Genomic DNA, 26,356 nt, shown 5'->3' on the forward strand with positions numbered 1-26,356 from the left:
GCCCTTAGATTTCCTATCCTAGAATGAATCTCAGCCATTGGATTGAAAAAATAAAATACCTAACCCTAACTAAGCATCGTACTCGCAGCCCACACCTATCACTTCGGCCTCTTCTTCTCTCCTTCTCAGAAACAGAGTCACGGAGACTCTTCTTCCCTAAATTGATTAATGGCTGCTTCATCAGCTGATCAGCATGCCTCGTCGGAAATGGTTTATCCACCCCTAGTAGTAAATTAGGTGTTAACAAAGAAGTTTATGGAAAATATTTGTCTCCTTCATTTTTAAGTAACTTTAATTTTCTACACTTGAATTCTGTAATTCTTCATGAATCATGATACAAGTAATTTGCAAGTTATGACGGGTAACCCACCACCCGACCCGACCCAACCCGTCTTATTGTGGGTCGGGTGAAAAGCGACCCATTGTTATGGTGGGTCGGTTACGGGTAAAAAGTTCAATTACCCACCAACAGTGGGTCGGGTGGTGGGTGAGGCCAAACCCGACCCATGTGCAGCCCTAGTTTCAACAGTTGCGTTCATAAATGAACCATTTTAAGGCACTTCACCATTATTAATGAACCAAATAATTGATTGGTTTCAACTGCTTCTCCCATTCCGGAACAAAGGGTAAGAAATCGTTTCAACAGTTGCGTCCATAAGTGAACCATTTTAAGAACTTGTTTGTTTGCAGCTGACTCGGCGTCTGAATCTGAGTCAACTCCTGACTCGGACCGAGTTAGCAGTCAGACCGTTTGTTTTCCATTTTGAGTCAGATCTCACTCGACCTCTGACTCAGACATAACTCCTGACTCAGACTCATTTGAGTCAGGTAACAAAATACCCCTGACTCATGGAACCAAACCACTGACTCACTTATTTACGAGTCAGACGAGTCAGATCTGACTCAAAACAAACATATCGACTCAGATTCAGATGAGTCAGGTGATTTCACTCAAATCCAGATGATTCAGATCCAGACGACTCAGATGAATCAGGAGTAAACAAACATGGTGTAAGGCACTTCACCATTATGAATGAACCAAATAATTGATTGGTTTCAACCGCTTCTCCCACAAATTATCTCCGTAATAAGAATCCAAAAAATATATACAGCGCTGCTTCCATTCAACATGCCCGTACTAGCATGGGTACTCTCATTTTCTGCCTATTTACGGTAAGTGGTCTTGGGAGTATACAAAGATTGATGTTTGGGTTAAAAAAAACTGTTCTCCTTGCTAAAATGTGTGACCCGGATCTCAATCTGCTTGGTAAGAAATCAGTTTTCTTATGGTTTGATGACCTGAGAAAATTTCAATGAGCAGTTTTTTGATAAGATCAAGATTAAGAGATGTTTCCTTGCAAACATAAGAGAACAACTTTTATCAAGGAAATTCCAACACTGCCGAACAGGTTGCATCCTTTTCCTTTCTCTTCTTTTTCTTTTGCTTTTGCTTTTATAGAGATATAATTAATTTTGGACCCTGACCGGAACAAAGGGTAAGAATTCTTTAAAGTGAAATACTAATTCTCGAACATTTAAGTTGTGGTCATTCTTAATATGATCGTTTCTCACTGTTTTTGATGATTATGTTGATTATGTTGGAGGTTGTAATGATGCTGGGGGTCATGTAGCGTTTGGATGGATTTCACAGTAACAATGCTTTCGTGGAGACTAACTAGGAGTGGAAAAGGGAACAAATTATATCTTAAAGCGCATACTTATGCCTATATTCTGTGGGATGAGGTATTTTGGTATAGGATCAATTCTTTTAATCAACATTTTAGGATAAGTCGGGTGACTATAGATCTAAATTCTGATTGATGTTTAAGTAGGAGACTGTCTGACACTGATCATTGTTGTTGGCAGTCAGAGATGGTCTTGCTAGAGAGGCGGAGGTGAAAAATAAAGGATTTCCATAGAAGAAATGGGATGAAGAACGTAGAGGTAATATGTAGCAAAACTTCCGTGTCAGTTGACGGTTGGATTTCACATCTACGTCAAAATTTACCTTTTATGTAGGAACGATCAGACGGCGGGCTATGTAAAATTCTCTCTTGCAAACAAAACATCCGAATGACATAAGTTTTCTGAACTAATTTGTTTCTTTTCTTTTTGAAGGTATCATATGAATTAAGTGTTGGGTGCAATAATCAAAAACAAAGAAAAATCAAATAAGCAAAAGTTATTGATACTTAGCTTCTTTATAATGGAAGTGATTGCTTTGACGAAACGAACAAGCTCCCCGTATCTCCGCAACAGCAACAAGGCAAAACTTTGGAAAATAGAGTGAGTCACGTGTTCAACACGCTGTCCTTAAGACATTAGCGCCCGGCTACACTCAAGAGTGATGCTATAGCCCTCACAGGACGGATATCTCCAGGATAAAACACCCTAATACACCTACTACTAGCATATGTAGTAGATGCTCAACTTGAGCTTGGCAACTCCGAAAAAACCGTTAAGGAAAATCGCGAATGCTTAAAAACCGCTATAAAATATTTTCCCTTAGGGGTCCCTCTAAAATATAGAGCAACCCCTTTCCCATAGATTTTACAAAAGTAGTGAATTTCTTTATATAATTGACAAATACAACTTAAGAAGAAAAACTCCCCGATGTGGGACTAAAAGCTTTATATAGTTTCTTAAAACTACTAAAAATTGGAAACTCCACGATGTGGGACTAAAAAGTTTCATTCACAAAATAAAACAATAAATTATAATTTTTTATTAAAACTTTAAAAAATTATTTTTTTATTAATCGTTTTCCAACAATCCCCCACATGAATGAAAACTCAATAAAACATGAAAACACATATAGATCTTGGTAAATAAACATCCCAACCTCACGATCCAAACAGACTGATCGTGCAAGTATTGAAATCATACTAGTCATTTCTACGTCCTCTCCCTCACACAAAAGTGTGTTGACCCCAGGGTCATACTATGGATTGCATAAATCATAATAGTATTGAGAGCTTTCATCTTTAATTCTCACATGGTGAGACTATAGGTATCTTTCACCAAAGTGAAAAAGCATGAACTAGTGAACCCTTAGTGACCTTTAGGTCCTAAGTTCCAGTAATACCAAAACCATCAAAATGAAAATCACATAAAAAACGCAGGAAATACCATTTTAGGCAGAGGTGTCCATGAGGTCTTGAACCTTTGCTTAGTGAGATATTACCAGAATTACTTGCTAGAGACAGTGAACTATGTCTTGAACTGCTAGCATTTGATGTAATTCGTGATAACAACCACGGGTGATATCTCCAAGATTGCTGCCAAGCTCGTGCCGTTTTGTCCGTTTTGGCCCTGGACGTATCCTGTTTCTCAGAATGCTCTAGAGAATCAGCTCATATTCTCACAGGAAGCGACCCACTTCCTCATTCAGATAGGTGAGTTTCCATAAAGAGTTTTACTGCTACACCCCACTTCAATATTAAATTGAAACTATAGAACTCATTAAGACTTATTAAAAAGTCATCCTCCACATGCAGTCATACTATCACGTCTACACCATAGGGAAGGGATAGAGAATGAAAATCTCTGATAGTGTTTACCTTTACCCACCACAAATTAGTTGTCTCATTCGAAACCTTGATCATGGGATCTCCAGTCAGCAAGGTTGAGTATCCTTCATGGCAAGTTTAATATATGAGCTTAAGCCCCAACCCCCTCGATGCATTTTTAACTATCTCTTTGTACAAACCTTTCTTCAAAGATTGCGCGATATTCTCCTTGGACTTTATCCAATCAATGGAAATAACGCCGATTGAGATTAGTTATTTCTTAGCTTTAACTATTATAGCTTGGCTAACACAATGTATAGATATAGCTGGCACAGGCCTATGCCAAAGAGGAATGTCTTCTAAAAATCATCTTAGGCACTCGGCCCCCTCTCATGCTTTATCTAACGCAATACTCTCAGATTCCATAATGAATTGAGCAATATGTTTGTTTGGAAATCTTCCAACAACAAACCCACATGTTAGAGTGAAACCATATCCACTCGTAGACTTAGACTCCTCTGAGTCAACTATCCAGTTTGCATCATAAAGTCCCAAGGACAACAAGATACCTTTCATAAATCAAAAGAGTATTTTAGGTACCATAATACTCTACTCAGTGCATCTGAATTCTCTTGCTCTGGACTACAATTATATCCACTTAACTTACTCACAATATAGGCAATGTCTGGACTCTTACAGTTCATTAAATTCATCAGACATCCTATAACTTTTGAGTATTCAAGTTAAGATACTCCACTACCCTTATTTTTCTTGAGACTACAAGAATAATCGTACGAAGTACAAGCAGGTTTACAATCAGACTGATTGTATCTCTTAAGCACAACTCAACATAATGAGAACGACTAAGACTTATAAATGTTTGATTATCTTCTAATCCTCATCCCTAATATTACATCAAAAGGGCCCAAGTCTTTCAAGTCAATGTTCTCATTCAGTGCATGTTTTTAGTGGAATTGATCACATCTATGTTTGTATCAAGCATATCATCAACATACAAGCATACAATTACGCAGACATCCTTAACAAGTTACTTGTAGACATACTTGTCAGATTCATTAATTTAAATCCACTATCCATTATCACATGATTAAATTTTCCATGTCACTGTTTACGTGCTTATTTGAAAACCATACAAACATTTTTCAAATTACAAACTTTGTATTCACAACCTTTCACTACAAAGTCTTCAGGTTGATCTATGTAAATTTCTTTACCTAATTCACGGTTTTAGAAAAAGCTGTCTTAACATCCATCTGATGTATCTCTACGTTCTTTATGGCAGCAATAACAATTAGTATCTCAACGGAAGTAATTTCCGTCACAATTGAATTAGAATCAAGGAAATCTACACCTTCTTTTAGTTTATAGCCTTTAGCTACCAACTTAGCTTAATATTTTTCCACAGTTTCATCTACCTATCGTTTCCTCTTAAAGACTCATTTACATCCCATGGTCTTACAACCTGGAGGTAAACTAGAAAGCTCCCAAGTCTGGTTCCAACGGACTGAGTCCATTTCACTAAATGAAGCTTCTTACCAGAATGGGGTTTCAGTAGATATTAAGGCTTCTTTACAAGTCTGTGGCTCAGACTAAGCTAGGCATGTTATGAAGTCGGTTTCATAAGAAGTCTCAAGTCTAATTATTTTACTTCTCTTAGGCTCAACACCAACTTCCTCTTCCTTTAAAATAAGTTCTGACTATTTGAAGATAAATCTAGGGGATCAACAACACATCTCTAATGAGGTACATGTTTAGAATAAACATGTTCAAAGAACTCAGCATCCCTAGATTCCGTAATAATATTCACACCAATGTCAGAAAAAATCAGAACACACAACCAAAAATCTATTTGTAGAAGTATACTCAATATACCCTATACGAAAACACAATCAACATTTTTGGTTTCAATCTAGTTCTTTTAGGAAGAGGAATTACAATCTTAGTCAAACGCCCCCACACTTTGACACATTCATAAGAAGGTCATTTACCGTTCCATAAACCATATGGAGTTTCATCTGATTCTTAAAAGGGTACTTTATTCAGGATATACTAGTTAAGAGGACTGCCTCCCCCCACAGGCCGCAGGTAATCCTGAACTAATCAACATGGAAATTATCATCTCCTTAAGGATACGGTTGTTATGTTCAAGGCTTCTAATTGGTTTCCAACTTCAAGTTTATACATCTTAAGGCTTCTAAGGCGTCATCCTTATCCTAAGCAAGTATACAAGATAGTACCTCGTACAATCATCTACGGAAGTTATAACCATCTTTTACCACAGTGGTTTTGGGTTGAACTCATGTCAACTAGGCCTAACTGAATTAATTCTAAAGGCTTATAATTACTCTGAACATTTGTGCTAAAATATTTTATAGCATATTTTGATTCTTCACAGATTTCACTTTTGTGTTCAAAATCCAAACTAAATTTGGGTACGAAGCCTATGCTAGCCAGTTAAGCATTGACTTATAAGTTTACGATTCCAAGTCTACCACGTAAAACAATCAATCACACAAAGATATCACAAGAATCAACTACGTTCACATCATCAGTTTTTTCCGTTAAGCTTATATAGACCCAAGTCATATAACTCTTGCTTAAAAAATCACTGCCTAGTTACAACAAGTTTTTCCAGATTCAATTAAGATCTTAAATATTTTTCCATCTACAACAGAACAAGATACAAGATTTTCGCATATGCTCGGAACATGAAAACTTCATTCAATGTGAGAATATTACAGATATGAGTTCTGCTCGACCTTTTCCTTTTATGCAACCTCTATTTCCTCTTGGTGGCTCCAGAGTCCACCTACTGGTCTCTCACATTGGTTATTAAAATAACTTCCGACATCATGCCACCAAACTCGTTCTAGTTTGTTTCAACTAAATTAGCATTAACTTTCTACTTATTAAGGTTTTTATGTTGTCTACAATTTACTGCCGCGTGGCCAGAAATTTTACAAACATAACACTCACCCTTAACTAAAGTAATTCCGGATTCAGGTTTACGAAATATACCTTTATCATGAAGACCATGCTTAGAGTTGCGTTCGATGTTCTCACCTTTGCCATCTTTGGAAGATTTGTTTCCAACCACATGCGGGTATTATCCATGTCCCTCGGAGATGACACCTTTATTCACAAATCACAATTCCAAATCAGAAAGTAAAATATGAGTTTTGAAGATAACATCTATATATACAAACTTCGTTTGAATCAGCGTTTCAAAAAACTCATGGTTACCCCACAAAAATTAATTTAGTTAACAACAATTTTCTGCTCGTCAGAATTTTTCAGAAACGTTTTTCTGTTTTGTAAAATATCAAAAAAATACTTTTACAACTCCAAAAATTCTGAAATTTTACACGGGTAACTATCAGGATGTCTACTACGTTGTGTCAAAAGGGTTCATCGAAATTCCTTATAGATTAAAAGATAAAATTTAAACTCTACAGCTGACCAGAAATTCGTTTTTGTTTTTTCACTCCACAATTAACATCCATGATTCACAAACCAATCAATCGTTTTCGATTATTACAAATGGTAATGTCTTAAGATTGTTGGGTGCAATAATCAAAAACAAAGAAAAATCAAATAAGCAAAAGTTATTGATACTTAGTTCCTTTATAATGGAAGTGATTGCTTTGACGAGACGAACAAGCTCCCCGTATCTCCGCAACAGCAACAAGGCAAAACTTTGGAAAATAGAGTGAGTCACGTGTTCAACACGCTGTCCTTAAGACATTAGCTCCCGGCTACACTCAAAAGTGATGCTATAGCCCTTACAGGACGGATATCTCCAGGATAAAACACCCTAATACACCTACTACTAGCATATGTAGTAGATGCTCAACTTGAGCTTGGCAACTCCGAAAAAACCGTTAAGGAAAATCGCGAATGCTTAAAAACCGCTATAAAATATTTTCCCTTAGGGGTCCCTCTAAAATATAGAGCAACCCCTTTCCCATAAATTTTACAAAAGTAGTGAATTTCTTTATATAATTGACAAATACAACTTAAGAAGAAAAACTCCCCGATGTGGGACTAAAAGCTTTATATAGTTTCTTAAAACTACTAAAAATTGGAAACTCCACGATGTGGGACTAAAAAGTTTCATTCACAAAATAAAACAATAAATTATAATTTTTTATTAAAACTTTAAAAAATTATTTTTTTATTAATCGTTTTCCAACATTAAGCAAGTGGTCATTTTTTTCAGGTATGCAAGTGTTGCTTGACTAAGTATTATACTTGGAAACGATCCATATTTATAACATCATTGTGCTAAGTATTCGATCATTTGTGGCTTGAAAGTGTTGCTTGGCTAAGTATTGTACTTAGTGTTTGATCCTTTCTGAACCTTCTCTCATTAGCATGCGAATGGTAAAATAAAATATCCGGGAGACATGTGCATTATATGTTACGGCTGATGTAAACTTATCTGACGATAATAGAAGCATTAAAATTTCAAAGGTTGCACACACTCTCAATATGCTAAGGCCATCAGATCTGCCTTACATTTCATTTACAGGAGAACCAGTATTTCCTTCGGTCATTACATAATTGGGATCAACACAAATATTTAGGCAAGGACTACAATCTTTTATGATCATTGTTTTGCTAAAGCATTATTATTTTCGATGTTTTTTCTTCAAAGAAGATTTTTTTTCCCGTAATTATTTTCGGTGCAAACAATTTAATATTGCAAACAAAATTAGACTAGGTCGCGACCTGTAAAGTTTTTCCGATGTGGCAGCAGACGTACCAACAGGTTTTGCAGGTGAGATCCAGCGATACCATGTAGTAGAATTTTCCTGGAATTTTATACTAGGTAGTCCTTTCAAGTGCAATTCATTATTGAAGAGTTTGAATACTTACAATTTGCAGCATAAAAAAATGAAAGAGCAGGAACATCAAAAGCTCTGTTAATAATTTTACTTTTTTTTTTAGAGCCTGCTTCTTAATGGGTTCTTTTCTAGTTATTTGCAGTGTTCGTGTTCATATTTACAACATAGGAGCTGCGTTAAACAAAGGATGTCCTTGCCAAAGAAAGAGTCAGAGCATTTCAGTTATAGGTACTACATTGTCTTATTATTCCATTGTATTTTAATGTATGGTTTAGATAGAGAAATAACCTTTTCATAAGATTTTTTGGTGTGAGGAATATAATATCCACATGAAAGAACCATCTGCAAAGAAACCACCTTTGAGTCTTTGACACCAATGAGTAACTATCAACTTAGTGTCTCAAAAGCAGAAGCAACAGAAATGAAAGTTTGAATAAATGTTGGATGATTTTTCCTCTTAACCAAGAATTATTATACAGTAAATGTGAAGTTATTGAAGATATAAAAGTTTCGGTTAGACAAAAGTTTAAAGTATAAAAATTTGGTTAGAAATATCTATTACAAGATGTTCCTGAAATATGAAATCTATTGATGAAGTAGCCCGTGCATTTGCATGGGCATGAAAGACCTTGTAGTTGTATATTCAAAGAAAATAGCCCCTTTGACAGATTTGTTGAGGAAGGACAAATCTTGGGCATGGACTGACGAGTGTCAGTGGTCATTCGATGCATTGAAGGAAGCGGTCTCGACAGAACCGGTTCTCCACTTGCATAGCTTCGATATACCATTTGAAGTGCACGTTGATGCTTCAGACAGGGCTCTAGGGGGAGTCTTGGTGCAAGATGGCCATCCGGTAGCTTATGGGAGTTGTAAAATTAACGATACTGAAGGGAGATACATTGTGCATGAGAAAGAGATGTTGGCAGCGACACATTTCCTAAGAACATGGCGCAATTATCTGTTGGTAACTTATCTCATCATAAGGACAGATAATGTGTCAATTACGTTCTTTTCCATCCAGAAGAAACTTTCGCCAAAACAAGCAAGGTGGCTTGACTTTTAGAACGAGTTCGAGCATAAGCCGTGAAGGCTTAATTATGTGCCAGATGCGCTCAGCAGAAAGTTGGTGGCCAAATATGTTATGGCACTGACCACAATTGAGGAGAGTTGTTGCCTCGAATCAAAGAAGAGACGAAGAATGATCAGGCATGTGTGTGCATGACTACGCAGATCTGTGATGGGATCGTTCGTCAATATTGGATAGATGATGGGGTCATCTTTGCCAAAGGAGGGAGAATTTAAATACCCAATTCAGGTGGATTGAGAAGGGAACTCTTTCGAGAGACGCATGATTCCATTTGGGTTGGTCATCTAGGCATGGAACAAGCGCATGCTTTGATAGCTCGTTCTTATTATTGACCTAAGATGGAAGAAGATGTTGAGTTGTATGTGAAGATATGCTTAGTGTGTCAACTGGATAAGACGGAGAGGAGGAATGTAGCAGGATTGCTACAGCCTTTTCCGGTTCCAGATAAGCCATGGTACTGTTTTTCGATGGACCTTATTATCGGGATGCCGAAGGTGCAAGGCTTTAACTCGATATGGTCGTCGTTGATCGTTTTTCGAAGTATGCTACATTCATTCCCTGTCCCCATTCTTGTAATGCAGACGTTGCAGCGGATCTATTCATCAAGAATGTAGTAAAGTATTGGGGACTTCCTCAAGATATTGTGAGTGATAGAGACTATCGGTTTACAAGAAGATTTTGCACTTCCTTGTTCGGGTTACTTGGATCCGGAACTAAAATTTTCTACTAGCGATCGCCCCCAAACCGCTGGACAGCCGGAGAGGATAAATGCATTGCTAGAAGAGTACTTGCGTCATTATGTGACAGCAAGCCAGGGAAATTAAGCGGCGTTGATAGATACAACCCAACTTTGTTACAATTTGCACAAGAGTTCACCAACAAAGTTGAGTCCTTTTGAGTTAGCAACATGACATCAACCATTAACCCCTCATGAGGTGCCAAAGGCTAAAAAGCAAGGCTCCTGTCCAGCAACATATCGCTATGCAAGGTCTAAAACAGAGATGAGCAAGCGCGTGATAGTTTGTCCAAGGAAGTGAGAAGGATAGAGAAATATGCTGATTTACGTCGCAGAGATGTGAAATTTGAGGTGGGAGATATGGTGTGGTTGAATCTAACACCCCAAATTTGGAAGAAGATTTCTAGCAAGATAGTGCATAGAGGCCTAATTCCAAGATATGATGGTCTTTTTGAAGTGATGAAAAGAGTTGGTAAGGTGGCTTACAGACTTGTTTTGCCGGAACGATTGAAAGTGCATCCCGCTTTTCATGTTAGCTTCTTGAAAAAGTATCATCCTGATTTGCTGGACACTTCGAGACAACAAACGAAGCGGGCACCACCAGTAATCAGATCACAATTCGACAAGCAAGTTGAGGTTGTACTTCATGATCGAGTTGAGGGGAAAAGCAAGAAGAATAAGAGAATTTATTATTTGGTAAAGTGGCATGGTTTACCAGACTCCTAAGCTTCTCGGAAGAAGGATACCTATAACAAAAAAAATCGACGAAGGCGTCGAGTTCAGCTGGTGGGGGAGGTCTGTGACCGGTCGGTCAAGCGGCATGGTAATATTGCGCAACAGTTGTGCATTATTGGCAACATGGCATTGGTCAGAAATGTGGTGGCGCATTCACACTTGCAGCTAGGCAAAGGCATGTGCCAAACAGGGTTTGGACATGGCCAATAATGCGAGATTAGCATCAAGAGACGTCCAATGAGTTTGGCATATAACTTGTATGCATGTGGTGTGCAGGAATGGAAGCAAGACTTGCATTAGCACACTTGCATCATTGAGGGAATGATGCTCAACAATGATGGTCGGGATTTGGTTAGCCGAGCTATCATGCCGCAGCAAGGATGGATGACATGTGTCAGGCAAATGGCTTTGACAGTTACAAATTGGTTACACGGAAGTTGTTTGCTTTATGCTTTCTTAAAGGATAGGAATTGCCTGTTTTGCTTTAGGAAAGTAGTGGGCAAGTTGGCACGGTTGGCCAACCACCCTATATAAAGTAAATCTGTAACTGCTAGTGAGTTACTTGTCTATAGCTTTTGTAAGGCTATATAAGCTTGATCTTGTGATGGATTGGGTGTCCGGAACAAGAAGAGTTTGTGTAACCCTAAGTATGCATTAATAATAAGGCTTCGGCCAAGATTAAAGCCAAGTTTTGTTGGTGCATTTGTCCCTTGTTTTGGTTATTGTTTTATGCATCAGGTGGAGTGCGTGCTGGTTTGAAGGCTTGAAAGATTTGTCAGCAGAACCTCTATTTAGTATGGGCTAAATAGAGTTTTGGCCAAGAAGAGAAGAAATTGGCAAAGTGCGAGTTGGCCGAACTGTGCTGTGAAGAATAGTGTCATTGTCAAAGTTGGATGTTGTATTTGGGTAGTTTGAACCTGTGACACCGTGCCATGTGTTGTGGGACGTTTCTATTTTTTAATTATTTTGAAATCCGATCTTCTTATGTTAAACATCAAGAGAGTTGCATTAGCAATTTTTCCGATCAACTGGTTATTTACTGGCATGTCATGGTGAATGCGGGAATTTATACGGAAGTACAAACTGCAAGCAAAACAAATACAGCAGTACATGAAGTGACATTCTGAGAACTAAAAATGAGAATGCAACAATCAAATTTGAGTTTACATTATATTCTCTACCCCCAAAGAAAACATCTACAGAATAACAGTATTTGTCTACAAGATTTCTCAACAACAGTCACATTTTAGGTTGTTGATTTACATAATTCACGACTGCATTGGCAGACTGATGAGCAAATACTTTCTGCCTCAGCTGCACGTAAGGGTACGTAATAAATGACAGAAAGTGAGCAGGTTTTGAAAAAGAAAGGATTTCGTACCACACTTGGTTGTTCTCATCCATTTCAATCGAGAACCGTTCTTCCCCTGACTACAACATTTGAACAAGCAACGCACAAATACAAGAGTTAGATGAGTGACAAAGATGAACCTTTTTGCAGAAAACATGCTGAAAATTAAAGGAGAAGAACAAGATAGACTTTGGGATATATCTTAAGCATCTTGTTCACAAAGACAGAGACAAAAAGCATATGCAAAACAAAGTGTGGGTTCATTTCAAATAGCCTCACATAGTGGTGAAAGATAATAAGGTTGGGGTGGAATGCACGGAGCAAGGGACAAAGAAGGTTCATTCGATTCTTAACCTTTATTGCCTTTACCAAATCCAATTGCCAAGTACCAAATACATACAGATGTCAGGTGAAACAATTCTATTCAGTATCAGGTAGAGTGCTCAAAGCCTCATACAACTAACAAGTGGATCGGCTCATGCTTCAATTAGCCTACTGAAATGACAATATTCTGTTCTCACATCTTCAACCTAAGGATACTAACATCAAACCGAACTATTAAACAGTTAAGACCAGGATTGTTACTACTGGATAACATTATACTGAAGCTGTATCTTCGAGGATGCATTATAAATTTCTTTAGTCAAACAGATAACTGAATAGTTGGGTAAAAATGTGAACAAGAGTGTCTCAATTCTCAAATCAAATAAAACCCTGATTACAGTGTCTAGTAGGGGACTAGGGGTAACCAAGGTGCTAAAAGGATCTCAATTCAGGTGTTAGCTTAACAACTAAAAGCTCCAATGTTTTAGTTCTAAGCAAGTCCATCATATGCCATAACAAACTATGAGTAAAAGAACACTAACCAACAAGTGACCTTGAAGGGTTCCACTGCCGAACCCAAAAGATGCCTTGAGCTTCTCCTTGTTAGGATTTTTGATATCGGTAACATAAGCCACTTGTAGTGGCATTGCTATCCATGGGAGAATTTCCTTGGCACAAACACAGAACTTTGACCCTATTTCAATTGGTGTACTAGGATCAACCATTGCCCAATTCAGTGCAAAATGTCTGCAACCAAATATCCAAACAAACTGTTGCTTATGAACAAAATTAAATTTTTGTATTTCCTTGGTGATCACTGAAAAGAATTGCAAGTACATAAATAAACAAATACCTCCATGTTAAGAGAGCATTTTTGCCCCTTTCATAGGTGTTGAGACCAGAACCAACTAAAGTACGAGAGTGGTTAAGGAAGAAACCCTCGTTTGAAAGCTCTATATCATTTCGAAGAGATGACACTGATTTTGCAGAAGCTCCTCTATATTTAGAGTCATAGTTGAATTTCCCTCCTGACCTGGTTTCAAGATTTCAGTAAAAAATCATAAAAATCATCACAACAAAAAAAAATTAGAGCATACTTTTCAATTCAAGAATAAGATTTAGGGTTTACTTTTCGATGCAAGCTTTCTGCTGATCAGAACTCGGCCGTTGCCTGAACAGAAATACCATTTCCTTCCACTCTCTCAGTCCCTCCTCACTCAGTAGGATGTTTGACTGTTGGAGATGTTCATTTCAGTGGACCAAAAATCGTAATTAGTAAACCGGTACTGAGTCATGACGCATGAGTCAAGACACTTGACTCACTCGATTGCCTTTGCCTTTTCAGTGGGTCAACAAACGCTTTTGAATTTTAGGCACTTGTCTCAAGACTCTCAACAACGCCGCGTTTCACTTTTGCCAACCTGTGCACAGCTTCAACTCAACTAAAATCAAAAGGTTAGGAACACCGAACCCTGAAATTTCCTGCTCTTGATCTTAGAGTGTCTGAACTGTACTCCTCTAAAACACATTACAAACATATCAAATTCAAAACCTCCAAAACTATTATAACACCAAAGCTTCATTTCATCAATGGCTTCTTTTACTACTACTACTACTATTGGTTCATTTGTGTTTCTGGTTTCTCTAATGGCCAGTGCCTTAGAACTAACAACTGCTGCTACTAATTTTAATCAAGATATTGATATAACATGGGGGGATGGTCGTGGTAAGATACTTGATGATGGTCAGCTACTTACACTTTCTCTTGATAAAGCTTCTGGTTCTGGTTTTCAATCCAAGAATGAATATTTATTCGGCAAGATTGACATGCAGCTCAAGCTTGTACCTGGTAACTCAGCTGGTACTGTCACTGCCTACTATGTAAGCCTACTGCAACCACTGCAACCCTTCAGATATTACCAGTATGTTTATTGATATGACCAATGTGTTTTCAAGCTTTATTAACATCTTTTGAGATGCTTTATTATGCAGTTATCTTCACAAGGACCGACACATGATGAAATCGATTTCGAGTTCTTGGGAAATCCGAGTGGGGATCCTTACACTCTACACACCAATGTCTTCAGCCAAGGAAAAGGGAACAAAGAGCAACAATTCCATCTGTGGTTTGACCCCACTGCCGACTTCCACACTTACTCCATCCTCTGGAATCCCCAAAGAATTATATAAGTTTGTTACAGCTCATCCAATTTGGCTCAAATTCTGCACTTCTCATGTACATATTACTGAAATGTGTGTTGTATGTTGAACCTCATTGAATTTCTCTTTTCCTCAGCTTCTCAGTGGATGATACTCCAATCAGAGAATTCAAGAACTCTGAATCAATTGGTGTTCCTTTCCCAATGAACCAGCCTATGAGGATCTACTCCAGTTTATGGAATGCGGATGATTGGGCAACAAGAGGCGGCCTCGTCAAGACTGACTGGTCCCATGCACCGTTCACCGCCTCCTACCGTAATTTCAATGCTGATGCATGTATTTCATCTTCATCAAGCTCCTCTCCTTGTGGTTCACAACCTTCACTATCCAGCAACAATGCTTGGTTCTCACAAGAATTAGATTCAACAGCTCATGAAAACATGAAATCGATTCAGAAGAATTACATGATTTATAACTACTGCACTGACACAAAGCGATTTCCACAGGGTATGCCTGCAGAATGTGCCACCACAAATCTTTCATAGCTACAGAGGGAACAAAGACTGCCATAAGCAAATTAATTCTTTTATTCATTCCCATTTTTGTTAGACACAGTTAAGCAGAGATGATTCATTCTATTACCCTGAAATGTAATGATATGATACAATCTGCAGAAACAAAATCAGACATGAATGTACCTTCTTTTCGGCAGGAAGCCTTTCAATCTAGAAATGGAACATGGAAGGCAAATGAAAGATTTTACAAAAATCTTCATAAAGTTAAGCACGTATAGATATTATTGTCAAGTGATACATTTAAGCTGACAAATGATTTGGATAAGCTCGTATTAATTCTAACAAAAACTAAATACCAAAGCATCTCTTAGAATTGAAAGTAAGCTAAAGCTAACGAGGGATGACCACCTTCAGTTAAAACAGTCCATCTTCACATCTGTAACATCAAGCTGCAGTATCTCAGCTCTGCATTTCAATATTGAACCAAGACTGTTGTAGCAACACAAACAAAGAGAAAAGTTCATTAGCATCTGATTACTTACTCGAATATAAATTAAGAAAGCAAAAAAAAAGATTAATTACTTTGGATAAGTACGCCCCAGATCACCATGCACGAATTCTTTGATATATGTTCCTGCCTGCACTAGGAAGACACGCCATTAGAGGTCAAATGATACATTTTATCGTTGCAATGTAAATATATTAAAAATAAAGGCAATTAGGCACCTCAGTACATAGATGCAATAGCAAATACTGCTGACTTCCGACTATTCGCTCAATCTTCATCCTGATATGACAAACAATTTTTTTTAAGAATAGGCAAACAACTTTAGAGACACAACGAATAATATGCCAGGAGTGGTGGCTCATACCAGTGGATAATCTTTTCACGATCCAATGGACTTCGACGATGAAGCACCCTGACTGGGGTTTTCTGCAGAATACTCTATAAACAACAATAGAAACAAATCTTTCAGAAAGAAGAGGCTATGGTTGTGCTTGAAATTGGCGAGACACACTAGTATTATAGAAGATGATTTTACATAGACTACGAAGCTATATAAGAACAATTCAAAGCAACACTTCGGGAAAGGTAAAGGGCGGAATAGTGTCTGATCATTAGGGGAGAACAAAGCACATATTGACAGTTTTTTTCTTCACAACATTACATTTACATGTGAGTAAGTTTGCATCGATGTTTACCATGTCCATAAGTGAAGTTATCGTCTGAAGGTCCTCATCTTCCAGCGGACGAGAAATCCACACTAGTGCTGCATATTGCTTCTGCATAAATAAAAAAATAAAAAAAGGACTGTAAAGCCAAAGACTAAAAATAATTTAGTTTCGTTAAAACGAAATAGAGTTTTGCTAAAACAACCATAAGTATTAATAGCAATAGATGATAATAGAGCACAAATATTACCTGTTTCTCTGTCTCTCCTTCACGCATCAAGGTCCACCCTTCGCTTCCCAAAACCTGAAGATTTCTCACTCTAACCTAAATCAATAAAAAGTAAGTCATTACTGGTAGTTCAAAAGGAGACAGTAAGAGCAACAGAACCTCCAAAGGCGTACCGCCATTCAATCTAATAAAACAACAATGTACTCACTAATTTTTCTCTTAGGCTGTTTATCTTTTCTTCCATTTCTCCAATAGACACTTCTGAGGGGACATGACGTGCATTTTGTATTTCAACAAGGAAAGGCCGACCAGAACCTAGCATACGAACCTGGCAGAGACAACATTAATTAGAAATGCCTCATACAAGCAATGTAAGCAGTAACGAGAACAGCTTTCGTAGTACATCAATATCTTCTCTACCAGCTGCATGAAACTTGTAGTTGTTGCCTCGACATATAGGAAGAATGTTGCCCCCAATTATCTCCTACATAACCAACAATAGATTTTCAAGTCGTCATAACCAAATAATATGTTTGTTTCAAATAATAAGAGCCACAAAAGATAGAATAAAACACACCTCAACAGATGCTTCTCCCTTTCTTTCATCGTCAATTAGCCAACGTGACTGACTCACATTTCTCGAGTACTACAGTACATAGAATAATGAGATGTATTAGTTACATGCCCCACCTGGTACATAGTTATACTTACACATCTGAAGTTAAAATACAAGATCTGCCAAAAACGCACAAGTGTTTTTGTGGTTCTTACAAGATGTGGTCTCACTGTAACCATGAGACTATCACTTGTGGTGCTATACAAGTAGTGGTCTTAGTATAGGTGTAGTTGTTCAAGAAATTTGAGTACATTGGTAAAGCTACACCAGCATACCTTTAAGTACCGTCCACCAATATAAATAGGTGCTCTATTGCAAATAATTTCCAATTTGCATGGTTCTTTCACCTACAAAAGAACAACTTAGATGGATAAGACAGGAGGTTCCAGTTATACGGGAGAGCAAAAGATTAAATCTGGATGACAGTTTCCAAAAACAAAACCAGCTGTCATTTGTACAGTCAAATTCAAATATTATCATCCATGTTAATTTAGGAACTCAGTAATTATTGAAATAGAAGAAAAAAATTTTTGATCCCCACATAATAGACAGCATCTGCAAAATAACAATCACCTTCTCGGGTGGGGACTTAAATCGCTCACAGAATGCATAATCTTGCAAACGACTAAGAGATCTCTGAATTGCAGCATCTGTTTCGCCATTTGATTGTTCAGAACACTCAGCGCCACGTTTCACATTTGCCCCATCAGCATTTTCTACACTATCCTCTGTGCATCCAAATAACATATAAAAATGAACATAAAGTAAATACACTAAAGTAATGATACAGATAAATTGACAGTAACCACAAGAAATAAAACACGAAAGGTCTTGAGCCCTAACAACATGCTTTTTCAAGGACATAGCACATTAAGATAAAGAAATAAAAGGCTCCACAGAACAGTTTAGCACAAACTTCAGGAATCAGTATCAAGGGTGATCTAACCATAGACCTGATGGATTTTTTCTGTCTCATCCAAATAGATTCTCCTTTTTTCACAATAAAAACAGAAGAAATAGGATATGCATCACAAATAACACTTGAAGGTATGCGCTGACAGTTAAATTCATGATAGATAACATGCCTGTTTTCCTTCTCTTGCAATTTTGATCCGTCTCTACGAAACTCTCAAGATTCAAGGATGCTTTACTGTGTGTGTAATTTAGACGAATACGGGAGGATGAGCTGATCTCAGATTTAGCAGTCTGCATAACTTCAAATTTTTAGGACAATTAGAGAAGATTCACGTGTATTGTTTTCATCAAGCAAATAACGAGAAACAAAATTTTTAAAAGTTCTACACCTCTCTTCTCTAGCCCTTATAATCGACTCTTGTGATCATGTAGGAAAGAAACCAAAGAAATGAAAATTTTCATACCAACAGGGTTTCAAGCGAACTTGTTATTGCCAATTTGAAGGCGTCTTTCACAGTAACATGCTCCGCATGAAACTTATCTTCAAACCAAAGTTCAGATCCATACTTCTTTTTCAAATATAACCTAGAGAAGTACAGGAAAAGTTATTTTAGTCACAAATTGTCAATAACTAAGCAAAACAAAGCAGGTAAATCTTGTAAATAGAAGAACTGAAGGTCTTGAACAGAAAAAGCATCAAAAAATTGAACAAAAATATGGTTTCAAGGGAACAAGAAACCTTACCAAACCGAACGTTCATTTGCTAAGATAATTGGAATAGACACTTCAAGTGAAAAGCTATCAATCTCATGTCCCTCTTGCTTGATAAATCTCGCAATCTCTTCACTAACATTATTAATAAGCTCACTTTTCACCAAATTTTGCTTCTCCTTACTAAAACTAAATTGCAAAATCCCTAAACAAATACTACAAAATTCAGATTCCTGAGGTGGTCCCTTAGAATGTTCATCATCAGAACCATTAGATTTCTGAATGAGTGGAGCAAAGATTGTTGGTGATAACAATGAAGACGAATAAATTTGTCCACGAACTCCAAACAATCGAAAGATACATCTAGTACAAACCTACATAACAAATAATACCAAAAAATTATTAAAACCTTAAACCCTAGTTCAATCATGGCTTCCATTACCAAATATTTTTAAATTCAGAAACCCTAAAAAGAAATGAGTAGTAAGGAAAGAGACATACCCCAATAGATAATAAGTCGAGGATAGCATGAGAAGGAAAAGAAAGAACAGTATCAGAGATAATCTTATCGGCGGCTTCTTCCTCGGAAGGACCAGTAGTAATCTGCGCCTCTTTAGCTTCAACAATAACACCCACCTCCTTGCTGCAACTAATAACTTGTGCTTGTTCGTTGTTGATCGCCATCTCTGTAACCAACTCGAGCTTCAAAAACCGAAGAGAGAGGGAGAGAGATGAGTGTGGGGAAATCTCGCTGGGGACTGAAGCGTTAAACTCAGCTACCCACCTACAGTAAATACGCTGATTTCAAATATACGCGCGACTTCTTGACCGTAGGATTACTTTCTCATTGTCACGAAGGATTACTTTTATTGTCACAAACAGTGCTATATAGAGTTTTGGACTCGCAATTTGGAGCGTGACTTGTCCAGTGAGTCCAGTGAGAGTCTGTAACTGTAATAGAGGGTTGGAGTTTCTTTGCTAAAGTCTCCAACCCAAAGAGACTGTTAAACACTAAAAATTATAATGCACCAATTTGCATCAGAGGAGGTGGTATCTTGCGGAGATATCCTCATTTCATTTGGCAGTGCCATAGATGCTGGGTTTTCTTTGTGCTGTTTTTTTTTGAGCTATCCATCCATTAAACGATTTGTATGCATGCACAGATATGCCAGGCTGTCCGGGCGTATTGTTTATTGCTGGACGAGGATATAAGGTTAAAACATAAATGAAGTTTCTATCTCATCGGAATAGATGGCCACGAGCTGTCATACGCCCATTTGCACACAGCTGCTACTGGAAAAAAAAAAAACTTAGATTCGATTATCCTAAACACCAATTATATTGTCAAGTAAGCGGGCTTGTAAACTTCATTCTTTAGTTGGTCAACAGCCCGGATGGTATACAGTATTTTAAAAAGATGCTTGGCAAATGCCGATACAGCAACGAAAATTCCAAGTACTAAAGTAAATTCAAAGTGTCTGTGTAACTTAATTACTGTGTCCTCAAACAGGGTTATTCAATAAAAGGTAAGTCAGGAAAGCAAACACTAAAACTTGTACATTTAAAGGTGGCATACAGTTCAGCTATGGGCGTGCTTCATCATTATGCAGTTTATCCCTGCAGAAAAATTACAATGATGCTGTGGGAGGATGGATACCAACATAACCGGAGAGAACTGTTTTGTTTCTCTCTTTCACCTTCGTCTTGTATAAGACCCTGCAGATTTTATCTACAGTCAGTATTTACAGACCAGTAACTCTTTTTTACTTACATGAGGATATTCTAAATCATATCACTTCTGCAGTGCCATAAGAACAGAAATATTTCTTTGTAATGCAATCAAGAGTTCCGAGTCCTATTACGTAGTAAACGATAGACATCTTAGCCCTAATCAAGTAGTTTATAATAATGACAAAAGATGGAGGAGCCTACCTCGAGTCTTCTACCCACATTTCTGTGATCAATGTTTCGCCTGGGTAAACATGTAGAAGGAAACGACCAAGTATACTTTTAACTCTAGTTGGTTCCCCATTGCAAACACATTTTATAATTGCCCTTACTGCAAACCCAAGTGTACACAATCCATGCAGTATTGGGCGAGAAAACCTACAAAAAAGGAAGGGCAGTGAACAATTTGGAACGGAGGTACAGAATATGGTGAATACAGAAGACAGAAATAATTGAACTTTCCAATAAGAAAGTGTCGTACTAACCCTGCTACCTCTGCCACCATGGGATCTGAGTGCAAAGGATTATAATCACCCGATAGCCTGTAGAGTAGTGCCTGCATTATAAGCACGAAGCCATGAAAACATCCTGATTATATGCATCATTCATAGTGATGTAAAGAGACAATAGAAAACAGTTTACTACGCTGAAATATATATAGCGAGAACAAGAACAGGAATTACACACAAAACCAAAAATATGGAACGAGAGGCCAAACCAGATACCGTGTATAGCTGTCAAGAAACATGAAGAAAAATGTTCTCGACTAACTCAAACAGCACTAACAAATTAAATCTTTCTTAAGTTATGTAAAATAAGTTATAACACTACGGTGCATATTACATGCCTGAGATTTTTGTGTGCATTCCTCGCTGACTGTGAAAGGTTGGCAGTTCGGAAACTTAACAGGCTTAATCTGATCGGATGGGTACTTGCTACACGAATATGGGGGTGATGATTTTGAGAAGCCACCAGCACCTCGCAAGTAAACAGTCAGCCTGCAAGTTGGATACACAGTAATACTGATCAGGAAAATCAAACCTTTCCAAAATGAGAACTCAACTGTGAGTACATGAAAATCCCACTCATGCTTCCTAAAGAGAAATAACAAGCACACCAACCGGTTCAGGCATAGAGCTTTGCCAGATTCTCTGTCATAACTTGTGGTATCTACCTCAATGACAGCTGCTTTACCTGCAAAATGAAATTCTATATTAATGGAACCGCCATATCTGAGATCAAACATCAATCAACATGAATGGTGTTACCACCACGCTAGTCGTCTATAATAACATGTCAACATAATCATCTCAACTCCATCATTCATAATATAATATTACAAAACCAGCGGATTAGTAATTTATTTATTTTTAATGGGATTACTATTTTTTCCTGTAACATACCTTTATCATGCAATCCTGCAACTACGGATTTATTTTGTATCTGAATCAACAAGAGAAAAGGATAATAAGTCACTCTGGTCACTGAAAGGATGAAAAATTAAGAGGTTAATGCTTCCAGAGATTGATTCTGGTGGTTTACAAAACTGCAGCAATTCTAATGAAAGAATGCAAGAAGTGCTTCAGACAACTCTACACACCTACAAAGGTTGAGCATAGTTCTTGAGTTCAAAGAAATAGCACCAGTTTTTCAAACAATGTGTAAAATAGTATAAGAAGCTTTTTCAATATGAACTTTCCATTGAAGTGATATTTGTCTAACAATGCAACAGGTGAGGTTCTAGGTTTCAAATTTTGATAGAGTTGGCTGTCAAATGGCATGGGTTACATAGTATATATTACAAACTACGTCTAACCAACACCAAGTAATGGCTAGATATGTAAGAGGCAAGTTCTGGTAGCTACAGGCCAACAAGAAGGAAATAAAAATGTAACTACAACAAGTTTCCCTAACCTGAAGCTCAACAAGAAGGAAACATAATCGTAACTCATGTTTGTCTAATTTAGAGAAGTCAGAATTTTGACCTATTAAACCTTGTAAGCTTGTACAAAATCACACACAGAGTATATACGTATACATTAAAGAGAGGAGAAGAAGATAGTAGTTGGCAGTTGCCAAAACTAATCATTACCATTCTCCGAAAAATGAGGTAATTCCATCAACAAAACAAAAATAACAAGATGAGCGAGGAGATATATCAAAGAGCAAAATATACTTATACGACTTCTGTGAACAAGATATAGAAATGAGAAGCCATCAAGGGCCATCATGATTTCCAGATACCCCCTTTCATTTTTATTTTATTTTTTTTAATTGTTTGGGTAAGAGCTTACACAGGCATTTGCAGGTAAAGGACTGTAGATTTCAATGTACTGCTGGCCATGCAGTAGAAGCCTTGGATCAAATCTGGTAAAGAAAGAAGGCCGCATAAGTATTTAATTTTTTACTTAAGATCCAGATGATACAACATTCCATTGCACTAATGAGATTCTCATCTAGCCAACTATAATTCTGCACACTAAGAGACGAGCATTGTCAGGTTCCTTATTTACTCACTCCATGCTTGGAATACTCATAAAATTCCGAATAGCCCCTGGATTGAATAAAGTAGCAAATGTCGGCAACACCTACAAATGAATAATTGTTGTTGTTTAATACAACATATTTTTGCATGTGAAACGTAAACAAGTTCGTACAGCTGCGTCTAAATAGGTTTATCTGGTTGGTCTGTGAAGCAACTGAGATACAAAATAAGAGCGCAAAGAACAGGAAATGAAAATAATATCAAAAGGGAGGGACATTCAAGGTGAAGAACCAACATAGCAGCTACTCCATAAACTACCAAGATGAATCCTTAATAGTCTCAACTCTCATCAAAAGCTAAGGGAAGGACACCAATCTAGACTTCACATATTATGAGAAAACAAAGAAAAAATCTTACCCATCACAGCATAAAAATACATAATTAAAAAACACACAGTGGAACTCTAGGTTTTTCGGTCTGTACCTTAGTTTCATAACACAAACTCAATGCAGCTACAAGCATTCAGTTTTACCAAAACGAAAAAAAAAAAAAAAAAAGACAAATGACAGTGAAGAAAACTAGTGGTCATCAAAATGAAGGAGAAACTCATAAAATCCATTATTATAGTAGAGCAGTCCAAAGAAAAGTGTATGTAGTAAGTATTTGAACTATATGAAGCAAAACAAGTAGAATTCAGTTCATAATAAGACCTTTATATGTGATTGCCCATTTTCATGGTAGACATATTTCAGCTCTTTCTTATCTACAGCATCCCCTGAACATGCTCCAACACCTAGGGCATAATACGCTACATCTCTGTTCACAATTAACCAAAACAAACAAAAATTTAGAGAATCAAAAACTCTAATAGTGAGAAAATGAATTACAACAGAAGAGAGTTTCTTACAGATTAATAATTTACCTCTCCGTATAGGTGAATTCAGCCTTGAATCATCCCAATTTAAGAAGAAAAATGAAAGGAAAACACCCAATTTAGTCAAACGCAACTCAATTCAATAATAAGTGGATGAAAATCAGCAAAGAGACGAACCTCGGGAAATTGATAAGAGATTATTGCTTCAGGATCCATGGAGACTGTAGTAGAAGCAGATCCCAGTAGTATCTGTGATTTAGGTGAAAGTTTATCCACGTTTCACTTTTGATTTTAGACTCTTTGATCGCCCAATTGAAGAAGCCTCGGGAAGCGTAAATGAGAACGCATTTAGAGGAGATATATTGATTGTATAGCGACACAATGCCAACCATAATAGACTGTTGCGACCACGTGACATTTAAAGACGTCAAGCCGCCAAGGCGTAAGTTAACCTTGAAGGGAAATGGGCAGCCTTCAAGGCAGTAGAATCCATATTTACACAGTCGAGAAGAGGCTACTGCGCCCCAAAGATTTATTAACTACTTTGAAACGAAAATAAGAAATTAGAGGCATTTTAACAGAAATAAAATACCGCATGCCTTCGTAAGTAAATTTTTTTATAGAAAAGAATGTTTTGGTTAAGTCTTATGGTCTTCTAATTTAGCATCTAGATTGACAGGTAGGACAATCTCCTAAATCGTATGGTAGTTCTAATCTAGCATTTAGATGTGCTGAATGGAACACCGAAAAGTAAATACACTAAATGGAACAATGAAAAGTAGAATTAGGTTGCGTTGAAACCATCTCAGCCGTCGGATCAAATAATAAATCAATCTTCGCTGAACCATTCCGTTCAGCGCAACCATCTCCGTCATCGGATCAAAAAATAAATCAATATGTGCTGAACCATTCCGCGAAAATGTGATTTTTGCTGCGCTGAACCATTCAGTGAAACTATCTCGCTACTAGTTCACATGTGAGATATATCTAGAGAGAGAAGTAGTGTTATTAACAAATAGACAACACTTTTTTTTAATCTGCAACGCTTTTTTGGAAAATCTAGAATAAAAACTTCAAAATAAAAGGAGGCATTGAGGAAGTGGTTGTCCATTCGTTGTTCTGCCGTGTTTTTCTTGTTGTTTTTTCCAAGCTATCAGCCACTTTGTTGCCTTTTCCGTTGATGACATCACTGCGTTCTACCGTTTGAAGGCGAAGCTCAACCGAAGCTTTTGGAGAACTTCTTCAACAAAAGGTAAGTGAAGACTTAACCACCTATTTCTCAAGTTTGCACCTTTCGATCTACGAGACATTGTCTCATGACTAAATTAGACAGCACATGCATAACAGAAATTTCGAATCAAGTTTATCTTGATTACATTCTCAAAATATGACTAAGCTTAAGAACATTTGTTCATACTTGATGAATTTGGTTTAGAACAATTTATTGTTTATAACCTAAATTATGATTCAAGATTTAATCATTTGAAAATAACCTGAAACAGTGATATGTATCATTGATGTTATTCGGGAATGTTTCTAGATTGACAGTTAGGACAATCTCCTAAATCGTATGATATTCTAATCTACCATCTAGATGTGCTGAATGGAACAACGAAAAGTAGATACGCTGAATGGAAGAACGAAAAGTAGAATTAGGTTGCGCTGAATGGAACAACGTAATCGTCTCAGCCGTCGGATCAAAGAATATATCAATCTGCTCTGAACCATTCCATTTAGCGCAACTATTTCCGGCATCGGATCAAAAAATAAATCAATATGTGCCGAACCATCCGCGAGAAGGTGATTTTGGCTGCGCTGAACCATTCAGCGAAAACCATCTCGCTACTAGTTCACATGTGAGATATATATAAAGAGAGAAGTAGTGTTATTAACAAATAAACAACGGTTTTTTTTTTCCTAATCTGCAAGGCTTTTTTGGCTAATCTAGAATAGAAACTTCAAAATAAAAGAGGGCATTGAGGAAGTGGTTGTCCATTCGTTGTTTTGCCGTGTTTTTCTTGTTGTTTTTTCCAACCTATCAACTACTTTTTTGCCTTTTCCGTTGATGACATCACTAGGTTCTACCGTTTGAAAGCGAAGATCAACCGAAGCTTTTGGAGAACTTCTTCAACAAAAGGTAAGTGAAAACCACTTATTTTTCAATTTTTCACCTTTCTATCCATGAGACATTGTCGCATGATTAAATTAGACAATACATGCATAACAGAAATTCCGAGTCAAGTTTATCTTGATTACGTTCTCGAAATATGACTAAGCTTAAGAACATTTGTTAATACTTGGTGAATTTGGTTTAGAAAAATGTATTGTTTATAACCTAAA

The 26,356-nt window shown here is 37.2% G+C and overlaps 3 protein-coding genes and 1 pseudogene across 4 annotated transcripts; 1 reads left to right on the forward strand and 3 right to left on the reverse strand.

Moving 5' to 3' along the window:
• Window positions 1–12,034: 12,034 nt before the first annotated feature.
• Window positions 12,035–13,838, reverse strand: LOC113291853 (UPF0548 protein At2g17695-like). Its single transcript, XM_026541343.1, has 4 exons — window positions 13,740–13,838; window positions 13,464–13,643; window positions 13,153–13,357; window positions 12,035–12,366 (listed from the first exon to the last, which is right to left on the reverse strand). The coding sequence occupies exons 1-4, from the start codon at window positions 13,796–13,798 to the stop codon at window positions 12,175–12,177; spliced, it is 636 nt and encodes a 211-aa protein (XP_026397128.1). The 5' UTR covers window positions 13,799–13,838; the 3' UTR covers window positions 12,035–12,174.
• A 188-nt stretch (window positions 13,839–14,026) lies between these two features.
• On the forward strand, window positions 14,027–15,394 carry LOC113291862 (annotated as a pseudogene).
• A 133-nt stretch (window positions 15,395–15,527) lies between these two features.
• LOC113291828 (putative tRNA pseudouridine synthase Pus10) lies at window positions 15,528–20,176 on the reverse strand. The gene is made up of 16 exons (XM_026541321.1): window positions 19,714–20,176; window positions 19,431–19,631; window positions 18,963–19,303; window positions 18,683–18,803; window positions 18,389–18,509; window positions 17,877–18,031; window positions 17,579–17,650; window positions 17,265–17,333; window positions 17,091–17,171; window positions 16,896–17,015; window positions 16,709–16,783; window positions 16,489–16,569; window positions 16,158–16,231; window positions 16,012–16,072; window positions 15,868–15,923; window positions 15,528–15,774 (listed from the first exon to the last, which is right to left on the reverse strand). The coding sequence occupies exons 2-16, from the start codon at window positions 19,611–19,613 to the stop codon at window positions 15,696–15,698; spliced, it is 1,689 nt and encodes a 562-aa protein (XP_026397106.1). The 5' UTR covers window positions 19,614–19,631; window positions 19,714–20,176; the 3' UTR covers window positions 15,528–15,695.
• Window positions 20,177–20,287: 111 nt separating this feature from the next.
• On the reverse strand, window positions 20,288–24,377 carry LOC113291837 (enoyl-CoA hydratase 2, peroxisomal-like). 2 transcript variants are annotated; one of them, XM_026541329.1, is made up of 11 exons: window positions 24,194–24,376; window positions 24,065–24,087; window positions 23,853–23,958; window positions 23,175–23,245; window positions 22,952–23,024; window positions 22,061–22,100; window positions 21,779–21,851; window positions 21,505–21,655; window positions 21,143–21,213; window positions 20,862–21,035; window positions 20,288–20,645 (listed from the first exon to the last, which is right to left on the reverse strand). In XM_026541329.1, the coding sequence occupies exons 1-11, from the start codon at window positions 24,230–24,232 to the stop codon at window positions 20,558–20,560; spliced, it is 909 nt and encodes a 302-aa protein (XP_026397114.1). In that variant the 5' UTR covers window positions 24,233–24,376; the 3' UTR covers window positions 20,288–20,557. The 2 variants fall into 2 exon arrangements, with proteins under 2 accessions (XP_026397114.1, XP_026397121.1); XM_026541336.1 differs by lacking the exons at window positions 22,952–23,024; window positions 23,175–23,245 and having other exon boundaries at window positions 24,194–24,377.
• Window positions 24,378–26,356: the final 1,979 nt, after the last annotated feature.

The sequence above is a fragment of the Papaver somniferum genome, chromosome 1 (assembly GCF_003573695.1).
Source record: "Papaver somniferum cultivar HN1 chromosome 1, ASM357369v1, whole genome shotgun sequence".
Lineage (NCBI taxonomy): Eukaryota > Viridiplantae > Streptophyta > Magnoliopsida > Ranunculales > Papaveraceae > Papaver > Papaver somniferum.